Raw genomic sequence first — 12,569 nt, 5'->3', positions numbered from 1 at the left:
AAATGCTTATAAAAACAAATAAAAATGTGTATTAAATACTGCAGTGATTGTTCCAGTAATGTTATCTATTCTCAATTTGAAAAAGAAAATTTTAATTCAAAGTCCAGTTCAACCAGTTCCACTCTCCAGTTCAACCATTAGAATGGAAATTAAGTTTTTTTTTTAAAGTGGAGCTAACTGAAGGTACCCCAGTGTTATCAATACAGCTATATTGCTCATCATGTAAGCTTTAAGATAAAGTATTTAATTAGCTTGTATGTAGCAAGTTTTGCAATTATTAATATAAATATGAAGAGGCAATATTATACACCTAGCAGTATCAATAAGATGATCACAGAGCAATGCCTGGAGGAATCATTAGGGATGAATGAGTTTGGTGTATTTTTTGTTTTGTTTTATTTTTTATAATTTGACTATTTATTGTGTAATCATAATTTATAGCATTTTTGTTAAGTCTTGAAATGCTGCATTACTAATGCTCCAGTTATATAATTTCTGTAGACCAACTTAGAAACTGTCTTCATTGTTAATGGAGTAATTTAGAGCTTACTGTTACATTTCTAATGTAATTTATTTTTAGCATGACTGCCTGTATATGAATGAAGCTGTAAAACAACACATTACTGGACTGCAGAAGGAGATTAAGCAGGTACAAGCTGATGCCATGAAACCACCTCCTCAGAATATTGCTGAAGCAGCTGTTTGTGTAGAAAATTTTATAACGTAAGTAGTCTGTAGCATTTCATTTACATCTGTCCATGCAAGTGTTTAAACTTGATGACAACATGTGGCAGTGACAGTATTATAAAATTATTGCATTCTGCTTTATCTTTTAACCTGTGACCAGTTACGCCTAGCTCAAGGCCTGAAAAGTTTTACAAGAAATGAAGGCTCCCTGTTTAGAGGACTAAAACAAACTATTAGATAATATGATGCTTTTATTGAACCAATGCAGACCTTGCAAATGTGATTATGTAATTGTCTTACACAGATTTGTCAGAGAGTAGAGATCCTTGCGTCTCTGGTGTTTGTGTTGGTTAAGCAGTATGTATATATGTATATGTATATATATATATATATATATAGAGAGAGAGAGAGAGAGATACACACACACACACACTTTTTCTTATTTTTACAAAACATCGAGAAAATGCAAGTCATCTGTGAGTGAACAAGATGAAAGCACATTAGAACAACAAAATACTGTAAGCCAAAAAAAACCTCTGTTCAAGGACAACATGAGTTTAATAACTATCCTAAGAACTCTTGCTCATAGTTTTAATATATCTGAAGAGCTATATTAAAGAAGGGACAAGCAGCCAGGTTGGAGAATCAGGCAGGATTATGATGTCTCCTCACCTACTTTTTGCGACGCAGTATTTCAGTTGTCAGCTTACCCAAACATTGAACAGTCCAGTCCAGTTTTCCTCTGGGTTAACTACCTGAGTTAACCTTCCCACCATCTTCAGTCAGGGTCCCTTGTCCAGCTTTGTATCCTCCATCTTCATCTGTAAATTATAAACCTCTGACATTATCTCCGTAACTTCCTGGTTGTTAAGAGAGGCTTTCTGCTCCAACTTCCAAATTATGGCTTTTTGTAACCACAAACATCAAGACAACAAAGGACCCCAGCCTGCAATTTCCTTAGGTAAGAACTGTCTACTTAGCAAAAATAACTGTGAGGTGAGTTGTCCATATGTGGGAGTATTCTCAAGTACAGGTCCTTCAGGTCCATTTTAAAATCGGACAGAACAGTGCATTCCCCAGTAATATGGAGCCAACCCCCTGGGGCTTCTCCTTAAATAACTTCAACAGATAGTGCTAACGGTGGGAAATATTTGAACTAACCTGACTGGTTTAAAAATACTTGAGTAATTATGGCTGACTGAAGAACGTGTATTTTTTTGGCTTTAGCAGCATAGCTGTGTACCTACATTATCTTCCTGTCAGTCTTCCAGGTGATCTTTGTTTTTATATCATTATCTTATACCAGTCTGCATTGGTCTACAGTGTTCTTCCTTAAGGCCAACAGTTTTTTATACAAGGAACTGATCATACATTTGGTAAAGATTTAGTCCCCCTTGTGTCTAGTTACATGTAACACATTAAGGTATGTCACTTTAATTCACTCTACAATGTTTTCCTTATTGAAGTAGATGTTATTTTATCACAGATCTTCTCCCATTTATGATCTGTCTCAAAACATACAGCAAAATCTTCCCAACTCATACTTCTCTGTACTACTTACCAGTAATCCCTGTAAAATAAGTCAGAGCAATTATCCTGCCGTCTCTTTTCTCATCTGGAGTAGATACCCCAGCTCTTATAGACTTGAGAGAATACAAATCATCCATCCAAGATCTTGTGGAAAGTGTTTTTAAAGCAATATATCATGGGCGATTACAGATTACTGTCTGTGTTGGCCACATCCCTCAAATACAGAGGTTAGCACTTTTTGACCCATGCACAGCAGCAAAATTTCTTTCCAGAGCAAGTCATAGTCTGAAAGCAGTAATCCTCGTAGCAGCAGCTTAAGGAAGCTACTTTTCCATTACATTCAAAATCTGCTAAACGTAGATCCCCTACATAAGTAGGGTCATTTGTTCCCAACCCAGCCTTAATTTTTCATTGCTCAAATTAATTTGTTTGTTAACATATTTATGGTTGTGAAAAAGCCTGCAGGTGGACAAACTGGAAAGTGCTGAACAGTGTAGAGGATAGAAGTAGATCAAACCAACCTACTTTTTGGATTGTTTGCTTGAAATCCAGACATGTCTCTTCCTGCCTGCACTTGTCTAGCATTTTCCAAAATATCAGAAATTAGATCAGACAAAACTCCTATTGCCACAGTGAGGTGATGATGTAAATACTTAATTTTATTAGTAACATCTGAGAATGGAAAACCCTGAATCAGAATTCAGTGGTGATGGTAATAGTCAATCCCAGGGATCAATCTTCCACCCTGCCATTAACTCACTCCCCCCACCCACAACCATCTAACTGTCAATTAAATAGACCAAAGTTTAAAGCACTTTTCCACAACAATCTTTTAAACTATTACATCACCAGCTAAACTGTAGCCTAATCAGAATACCATTAGTCCACATACACTACTAAATTCCACTATGCACTACCATCTCAACAATATTACCCATTCACTGTCTTATACCAAGCTACCACTTTCACTAAAGATGTTACTCTTATCTTGCCTAACCTGATTAGTAAAATACATTGACCTCACCACAACATTATCCTCACAACCCCCCACACACAGTTACATAACAGTAACCTCCACTACTAAATACCCTCATAAGCAAGGCAACTTCCGACACATCTCCCATCAGACTTTTCCATATATCCTCCATATCTCTCAAGCCCCTGACTTACTACCACCACATTCAGTAAACCCTACTTTATAACCCTTTCTCCAACACCTAGTAAAAAACATAACTCAGTGTACTCATATTTTGTCTCCATTCTGCTTCAAAGTGGAGACATACATCCTAACCCAGGCCCGAATAATATTCCTGCACCCAGAGTTGACCATACTAACTTAAGCATTATAACACTGAACCTTAGGAGATTTTGCAACAAAATAAACCCACTTCACGCCTTAATAGACCAAAATAAACCCAATATACTATCGCTGACAGAAGCATGTCAATATAAAAGATATTGAAACAACACTTCCAAACTTTGCCATTACTAAAGTAGATAGACCAAAAAAGAAAGGCAGAGGGATAGCCCTTCTGTATCCCACTGCATTCAACATTACACACTACATAAACAACATACCCACCTTTTCAAATGCCAAGATACTAATAACCTTCTAAATTCAATAGCACTAAATGAATCTGCATCATAGCAGTATATATTCCACCAGGGCAAAATATACCTGTCCTGAAAAATAAACTATCCTGGACATCCCAAACAATCAACCATGAGACAGTTGTCTTAGGTGATGTAAATATTGATTGACATTCCATCAGAGCTTACTTCCCACAAAAAGAGTATTAACCTGTATGTTTTTCTCAATATTCAAAAGCCCAACACTATACAACAAAGATTTTACTCAACATTCCACACTAGACTGGATCCTAGTGTCTCATACAACCAATTTCTCCTCCTTAGGTACACTTCCTGTGTCTGTTAGTGACCATCTTCCCATGTTTGCCGTCAGAGCCAACACCCACCAAATTAAAACACATACCCTGAAATCAGTCAGAAATACATCCAAATTCAGTCAACAAAAATGTAATGACCTTTTCTTAAAAATAAACTGGACTCCACTAAAACTGCTACCTCTTAATGATGTTGTCCTGTACTTCAGTACTACTTTCTTAAACATAGTAGATACCCTAGTTCCTTTATGTACAAAATGAGTTAAAATTAAGACAAACCCATTACTTACCAAAGACTGTAAAAACCAGGTAAAACAAAGAGACCAAGCCTGGGTCACCTGGAAACAAAACAAAAATGGAACAAAATCTTATCCATTTCAGAACTTTCCCTAATGACATCACTAAACTAGTAAGTTAAATTAAGAAAACCTACAACTCACACCTTCAACTTCAGCACAGATGTAATCCCAAAAAGTTCTGGCACTCAATATCAACCCTACTCAACCCAGGTACATACAAAGAATATTCTCCATCACCCAATGCCCCTCCATCTCTTATAGCTGCAGATTTTAATAAGTACTTTATAAAATTCATAGCTGACCTACTAACAAATAACTCCAACACAAGGCCTCCACACTCATACACTAATACAGACACTAGAAACATTCCATTTTCTGGACTGGACACAGCCACAGCAAAACACATAATCTACACAATGACAGCCAGACCTCCTCCTCATTTCAGCCCATACCCACAGCATCCATGAAAAGACTACTACTCATACGAAAACCCTGCTCACATCATTTGATTGTCTCCCACCACAATACCTTAAACTTGCCTACAGCTCTGTCGCCTATCCAGTCAGCATTCTATTAAACAGATCTCTATCTGAATTATGAGTCCCTTCCATATGGAAGTTATCTTGAAACACTGCAGTGGTGGTGCTGCGGTAGCGTTGTCGCCTCACAGTAAGACGTTGTCTGGTTCTATTCTCAGCTAGAGCATCTTCTGTGTGGAGACATGCGTGAATGGGTGTACCTTCATTGAAGGTAGTGCATCAGGGCTGGCAACTCGGCATGTAAAAATCTACTGCCAATCATTAGCGGACTGGAGTTTCTCTGTGGCGACCCCTAACCGGGAAAAGCCGAAAGACACAACACAACAACAACCTCCATTCACAAAGGAGGTAACTCCACCAAAATTTCCAATTTTCGACCCATATCCATTTTGTCACCCATATCCAAAAATCTTGAGAGATGTATACATCAACAGTTAAATTAAATACCTGATGCAGTTCAGTCTGCTCACTCAAACTCAGAATGGCTTCAGACCTGGTCATAGCACAATCTACAGCCTTAATATCTTTTATAGATTCCATTAATAGGGCAGTGAGGAAGAAAACTATGTATCTTCATTGTTCTTCAACCTCTCCAAAGCCTTTGACATGGTTTCTCCCCCTCCTTTTCGACGCACTGTCTAACCTAAGTTTCTCCCATTCCTCCGTGCAGTGGTTCCAAAGTTGCTTCCAAGATCGGAAATAGGCTGTCAAATCAACTCTCACCCTTCCTTCATAACCCCACAGGAGTCCCTCAAGGCTCCATCTTAGGTCCACTACTGTTTAACATGTTCATAAACAGCTCACATAATTCCTCTTCCCCTGCAACTGTCATTCAAAATGTAGACAATTCTACCATTATCTGTACCTCATGCGCACTTACTGAATTTCTCTAAAACACACAAAAGCCTTCACTGCCATAGAATCCTGGCTCAGAAATGCTCAACTTTTTCTAAATCCACAGAAGACTAAACTTAGTCTTTCATCCTAAAAATACCACCTTCATATCCGAACAGTTCAACATTTACTCAGCTGATAACACTATCATTGAAAGAGTACAAGAAACAAAATTACTTGGAGTCATTATTGACAGTAAACTTACCTTTGACCTCCACATCCAACAAAACATAAAGAAAACACACTGAAAGTTTGGACTTGTATACAGAAATAGGCAATTCCTAACCACTACAACAATGGCTACCCTGGATAAAACCTTCCTGCTTCCCTCTCTGCTTTGTGGTGCTACTATACTCACCAATCTAAATGCCTCCACAAAGTCTAAAATGGAACAATGCTATAGTAAAGTCACAAAGTTTGCTACAAACTAAATATCACACACACACCACTGTAAATCCCTACCCAAAGTAAATTGGCTTGACATTCTCAGCCAGTTGGCATATATCCAGCTATCTGTTATGCACAACTTAATCAACAAACCCACTACCTGCCCGGCACTAGACAACCTGGTCAAACCCTTCATCCATAACAGAACCTTAAGATCAGAGGACAACCACCTTCTAGCAATGTCCAAAACCTCAAAAAGGCCTGGCAAGTGCCAATACTCATACTGTGTCTCAAAATTATGGAATTCTCTCCCCCTAGCCACAAGATCAATCCCAGGCCTAGCTTCCTTTAAAGCCTCTCTAAAAGAATATCTAAACAGCCCATGGCTCTGCACCTGCACAACTTCAGGCTAATCTCTCCTCTATTTCAACTGCCAGGCTAGCTCCCATCCCTCGTCTTTCTGTTTCATTATGCTCCCAGTATACCTGTACAGCTCCACCACATTTCTCTCTCTCTATCACTGTAAACCCAAACTCAGTCCATACCATCATTCTGGCTCTTTTAACCCCCACTCAGTTAGTTCCTTTAAACTGCAGTTCCATCTTTCCCCATATCATGACCCTTTATGAAGCTTCATGTAAGGACTTACAGTTGCCTGTTGATGTCTGTTTCTACATTATGACGTACTTAGTATACGTCCATACTCAATTCCACATATTGACAATCTTAGTCTAACTCCATCCACTCTATATGACTAACATGTTATTTCTATCTGTGCATCTTAATCTGTTATGAAGTTTCATTATTTTACAGTTGAGTGCCATACACATTCCTTAAATAAGATGAATAAATAATAGTTGTTTCATAAGTGAATCTTGGGATTATTGCATGATCTCTGTTGGTGTCACTTGGAATGTAGTTCCATTTTTGTTTGCTTGGTGATAAGTGGATTATGGACTTGATCTACACCAGTGAGGGTGGGAGGGTCTCTGTGCCACTACATGCCTCTGTTGTTGCCTGCTATACAGCCCAGTTGTCCCAGTAAATTACTAGCTCGCTGATGTTCACTTGCCCAGCCTGGATTACCTGGCATCAGCTCCTGAGAGTGCTCACAGCAGTATGGAGAAAAAGGCATATCCCAGATCAAGAAAAAGGGACATATTAATTTTCTGTCATTTTGTATTGTTATTTGCTTTTTATCTGCAGATGTATTATTTTGTACTTCATTTTGAGACAGCTTCAAGTCTTTTCATGATTTAAAATTAATCAAAGCCTGTATTCATAAATTATGTATCCATTTGTGACTTGATTCAGCAATGTACTTTTGATCGAAAAACACAGCATTTATTGTATTTTCTGCTTATTTGAAAAAAACTTGAAAAAAAAAACAAAAAAAAAATACTCTTGTTTTCCATACTTTCCTAATAGTTTGTTCCAGTGATCAGATTTTGCTGATCCCTGGGCTTTGTCTTGGTTCCTGTGTTTCTCCATTTTCCTTGTTTGGTCAAAGGGAAGTTTCTTTACTCACCAGTGAGGGTGGGGAGTACTGAGCTGCCTGTTTGTCCTCAGAGGAGTGGTTTAAACCAGTAACTTGTAGTTTATTGGCCATTTTGGGTCATTTCCTGTCTTTTCCAGCCCCCTGCTATAAAGCGCGCTTTGGCGGGCTTTTCTGGCTATAGAGAACTCAGCACAGCTCCTCGTGGTGTCCAGCAGAGTTCCTAGAGCAGCAGAGACCAGAAAAGACAAACTTTCCAGATTCTAAGTATTTTTTTCTGCATTTTCGACTTTTTAAGCCTTTCGACTACTATTTCTGCCTGTTTTATTCTGTTATTACCTGTTTTTACTGTTTTAATAGCTTGAATTGTTTGTTGCACTTGCTTGTTTAAGTTTTGCTTAAAAGTTAAACAACAGGCTAATACATTCAAGTGTACTAGCTTTTGATAGCAATTAGTCGAAGAATGCAGCATTTATTGTATTTTCTGCCTATTTGAAAAAAAAACTTGAAAAAAACAAAAAAAAATACTCTTGTTTTCCATACTTTCCTAATAGTTTGTTCCAGTGATCAGATTTTGCTGATCCCTGGGCTTTGTCTTGGTTCCTGTGTTTCTCCATTTTCCTTGTTTGGTCAAGGGGAAGTTTCTTTACTCACCAGTGAGGGTGGGGAGTACTGAGCTGCCTGTTTGTCCTCAGAGGAGTGGTTTAAACCAGTAACTTGTAGTTTATTGGCCATTTGGGTCATTTCCTGTCTTTTCCAGCCCCCTGCTATAAAGCGCTTTGGCGGGCTTTTCTGGCTATAGAGAACTCAGCACAGCTCCTCGTGGTGTCCAGCAGAGTTCCTAGAGCAGCAGAGACCAGAAAAGACAAACTTTCCAGATTCTAAGTATTTTTTCTGCATTTTCGACTTTTTAAGCCTTTCAACTACTATTTCTGCCTGTTTTATTCTGTTATTACCTGTTTTTACTGTTTTTAATAGCTTGAATTGTTTGTTGCACTTGCTTGTTTAAGTTTTGCTTAAAAGTTAAACAACAGGCTAATACACTCAAGTGTACTAGCTTTTGATAGCAATTAGTCGAATAACACAGCATTTATTGTATTTGCTGCCTATTTGAAAAAAACTTGAAAAAAAAAAAAAAAAAATACTCTTGTTTTCCATACTTTCCTAATAGTTTGTTCCAGTGATCAGATTTTGCTGATCCCTGGGCTTTGTCTTGTTTCCTGTGTTTCTCCATTTTCCTTGCTTGGTCAAAGGGAAGTTTCTTTATTCACCAGTGAGGGTGGGGAGTACTGAGCTGCCTGTTTGTCCTCAGAGGAGTGGTTTAAACCAGTAACTTGTAGTTTATTGGCCATTTTGGGTCATTTCCTGTCTTTTCCAGCCCCCTGCTATAAAGCGCGCTTTGGCGGGCTTTTCTGGCTATGGAGAACTCAGCACAGCTCCTCGTGGTGTCCAGCAGAGTTCCTAGAGCAGCAGAGACCAGAAAAGACAAACTTTCCAGATTCTAAGTATTTTTTCTGCATTTTCGACTACTATTTCTGCCTGTTTTATTCTGTTATTACCTGTTTTTACTGTTTTTAATAGCTTGAATTGTTTGTTGCACTTGCTTGTTTAAGTTTTGCTTAAAAGTTAAACAACAGGCTAATACACTCAAGTGTACTAGCTTTTGATAGCAATTAGTCGAAAAACACAGCATTTATTGTATTTTCTGCTTATTTGAAAAAAACTTGAAAAAAAAAATACTCTTGTTTTCTATACTTTCCTAATAGTTTGTTCCAGTGATCTGATTTTGCTGATCCCTGGGCTTTGTCTTGGTTCCTGTGTTTCTCCATTTTCCTTGTTTGGTCAAAGGGAAGTTTCTTTACTCACCAGTGAGGGTGGGGAGTACTGAGCTGCCTGTTTGTCCTCAGAGGAGTGGTTTAAACCAGTAACTTGTAGTTTATTGGCCATTTTGGGTCATTTCCTGTCTTTTCCAGCCCCCTGCTATAAAGCGCGCTTTAGCGCGGAGCTGCCACCGTTGCACACTAGGGCAGCGCCGGTCAATCAGGTTTAAACTATTCAGGCTACCTAAAGTCCACTCTTCAAATTTTCCCTTAAAACTACCTTCCTCAAAGTATACTACTGTTCTATTTAGTGTATCCTATAACTATAAATTATCTCTACCTGACTCCCAAGTAGACTATTCTCTATCTGTATAGCCCAGCACTTGCTTCTACAGTACTTAACACCTTGATACAGCACTCTTGTTATAGATAGTACCCCAAAAAATCAAACCCCATTTCTCGGTCACCCACACCCCCCCAAAACCTTTTTTAAGTTTTTCCGTCTATTCCTTCTAGCATGTCGAGGGATCAGTTGCTAATGTCCTCTCCTGCTCAGCTGGTGAACCTGGGAATATTGAGGCAATGTTATAATTGCCTCATGTACACAGACAACCCTCTCCTCCTTCCTCCTCGCACAAAACACAAATACATGCGAGAGATGCAACTATACGGCCAAACTGGAGGCTGAGCTCTCTCAACATAGGACTGGCAAGACCAGACAGGAGGAGAAGGTAACCACACACACACTATAGACCCAGTCTCACATAATACCATCACAACCTCAAATCATACACATAAACACACAAAGACATACTCGGAGGCTCTGATCAAAAATCTACCAAAACAGCAGAGGCCACCAAAGCAGACACCCAAACAACTACCACCTCAGAACACAACACCTGCAACACATAGACCACACAGTCAGAGTGTCGAGCAGTCACAGCCCTTAAGGCCAAACACAATGCCAGACACACTAGTCATTGGTGACTCCATAGTCAGACACACTGACGTCCCGCTCACCAGACTGAGTAAGGAAAAGGTCACAGTAAGCTGCCTGTCGGGCGCCTGAATCCGCCACATAACGCAAGCACTCAGGTCTCTCAACAGCAGGTACAAGTACGACTCAATCATTGTCCACGCTGGTGTAAACGACCTGAGATGTACCTCCTTGGACTACATGAAAAGAGACATAGAGGAGCTCTCTGATTATGTAGCCCAAGCAGGTATGACCCTGACCTTGAGCAGTATCCTACCTTCACCAAGAATGATGCCACAATACAGAGATAAGATGATCAGCTTTAACAATTGGCTTAAACTCTGGTGTCATTCAAAGGGGATCCAATGTCTGTCTGCCTGGGATGACATGCTGGACAAGCCACACTGCTAGCAAGGGGCGGCTTGTACCTGTCACCCTGGGATTCTGGATTTTGGCAAAGGCTCTTGCCACCCCATAGTGCCTTTTTAGGCAAGGCTCAAATTCTAAACCTACCACCCTAGAACACAACAAAGAAAAAAACTAAGGGTAATGCTGCTCAATGCCAGAAGTCTTAACCTCAAGATGCACGCACTTGAGGCCCTTCTCAGTATGGAGAACATCGATGTCTGTGCTGTGACAGAAACCTGGTTCAAGGCTCCTGAGAGCACCCCAGCACTATCAGGTTTTACCTCATATCATGCATTCCGGCCCCAAAATCCGGACAATACCAAGAAAGGTGGGGGGGGGGTATCCATATTCATCAAGGACACCCACACCTCAAGATTGGTGGCAACGCACGATGCATCGGAAACCATCCAGGTGCAATTAACTATAGGGAAGACTGCTCTGCAATTTGTAGCATGTTACAGGCCACCCTCGCAAACTGAGGAACCTCACATAGCCTTCCTGAAAACACTGGAGGGGATAAATGTATCTCCGAACACCATCATACTAGGTGACTTCAACTACCCTAATATAGACTGGGAACACTACTCAAGCCCAAACACTCTAGCCCAAAAGTTCCTGGAATTCATAAACTCAAATGCCATGGAACAACTAGTCACCATCCCCACAAGAGGAGAAAACATACTTTATCTCATCATCACGAACATGGGAGCACAATGTTCAACACCGGAAGTATACCCCTCACAGGTGAGATCAGATCACAAACTAATCTCGCTGGAGGTCCTTATCCCGCCCCCACCCGAAATAAAAAAAAACACAGTAAAGAACTTCTCGAAAGCCGACTTCACACTGCTTAAGACTAGTGTGGTCTCCTTTAAGGCCACCGAGCCGGCGGTAAACATTACTCAAACCGCTGAATCACTTACAAATGCCTTCTACCAGCACCTGCAGGGCTGCATGGATCAGGCAATCCCAAGCAAAACAAAGACTCTTTGTACCAAAGGCAAGCGTCCAGTCTGGTGGACCCCAGCCATAAACAAACTCTACAACAAAAGGAGAAAGCTACTACAAGATAGAGCAAAATCCTTAAAAGGAAAGACACCGCTGATCACTATAAGTAAAAAGCTAAGAGCTCTCATAAAATCAAAGCTAATTTTGAGAGAAAAATAGCTAAGGACTCTAAAGACAACCATAAGGCATTTTTAGCTATGTCAGAAACCTAGGAGGAAACTCCCAGATATGCTCAATTAGTCCAAAATGATGTGAAGATTACTGATCCTACAGACATTGCCAACATACTGGCTGACAGGTTCAGTGCTAACTTCTCCCCCCTCCCCAAAGGAGAGATATCTATACCAAATGATTGTAGCCCCCCAAACATCTCTAACGCCCAGGTGAGAACTGCTCTCTCCAAGGCAAAGAACACAGCATCCATGGGACCTGATGGTGTCCCCAGCTGTGTGCTCCACGAACTCAACGAGGAATTAAACCCACAGTTAGGACAGCTGTTTAATCTTAGTCTCACCTCCGGATACGTACCCAGGGAGTGGCGCACAGTGACTGTGGTCCCACTTCACAAAGGCGGTGCCTCTACCGACCCTGGAAATTACCGTCCCATTAGCTTGACAAGCCT

At 40.1% G+C, this 12,569-nt stretch overlaps 1 protein-coding gene across 2 annotated transcripts in view; it reads left to right on the top strand.

The window, feature by feature from the left end:
- The window catches only part of EPG5 (ectopic P-granules autophagy protein 5 homolog), a 2,535,958-nt gene that overhangs the window by 1,601,357 nt on the left and 922,032 nt on the right, over window positions 1–12,569 (top strand). For both annotated transcript variants that reach the window (XM_044078183.1, XR_006365599.1), the window contains exon 28: window positions 581–723. In XM_044078183.1, coding sequence (XP_043934118.1) covers window positions 581–723 — 143 coding nt within the window. The remainder of the gene's footprint in view (window positions 1–580; window positions 724–12,569) is intronic.

This window comes from Protopterus annectens, chromosome 1.part1, assembly GCF_019279795.1.
Source record: "Protopterus annectens isolate FY-2018-M chromosome 1.part1, PAN1.0, whole genome shotgun sequence".
Lineage (NCBI taxonomy): Eukaryota > Metazoa > Chordata > Ceratodontiformes > Protopteridae > Protopterus > Protopterus annectens.
The sequence above is the reverse complement of the archived record's forward strand: the minus strand, read 5'-3'. Positions and strand labels throughout refer to the sequence as shown.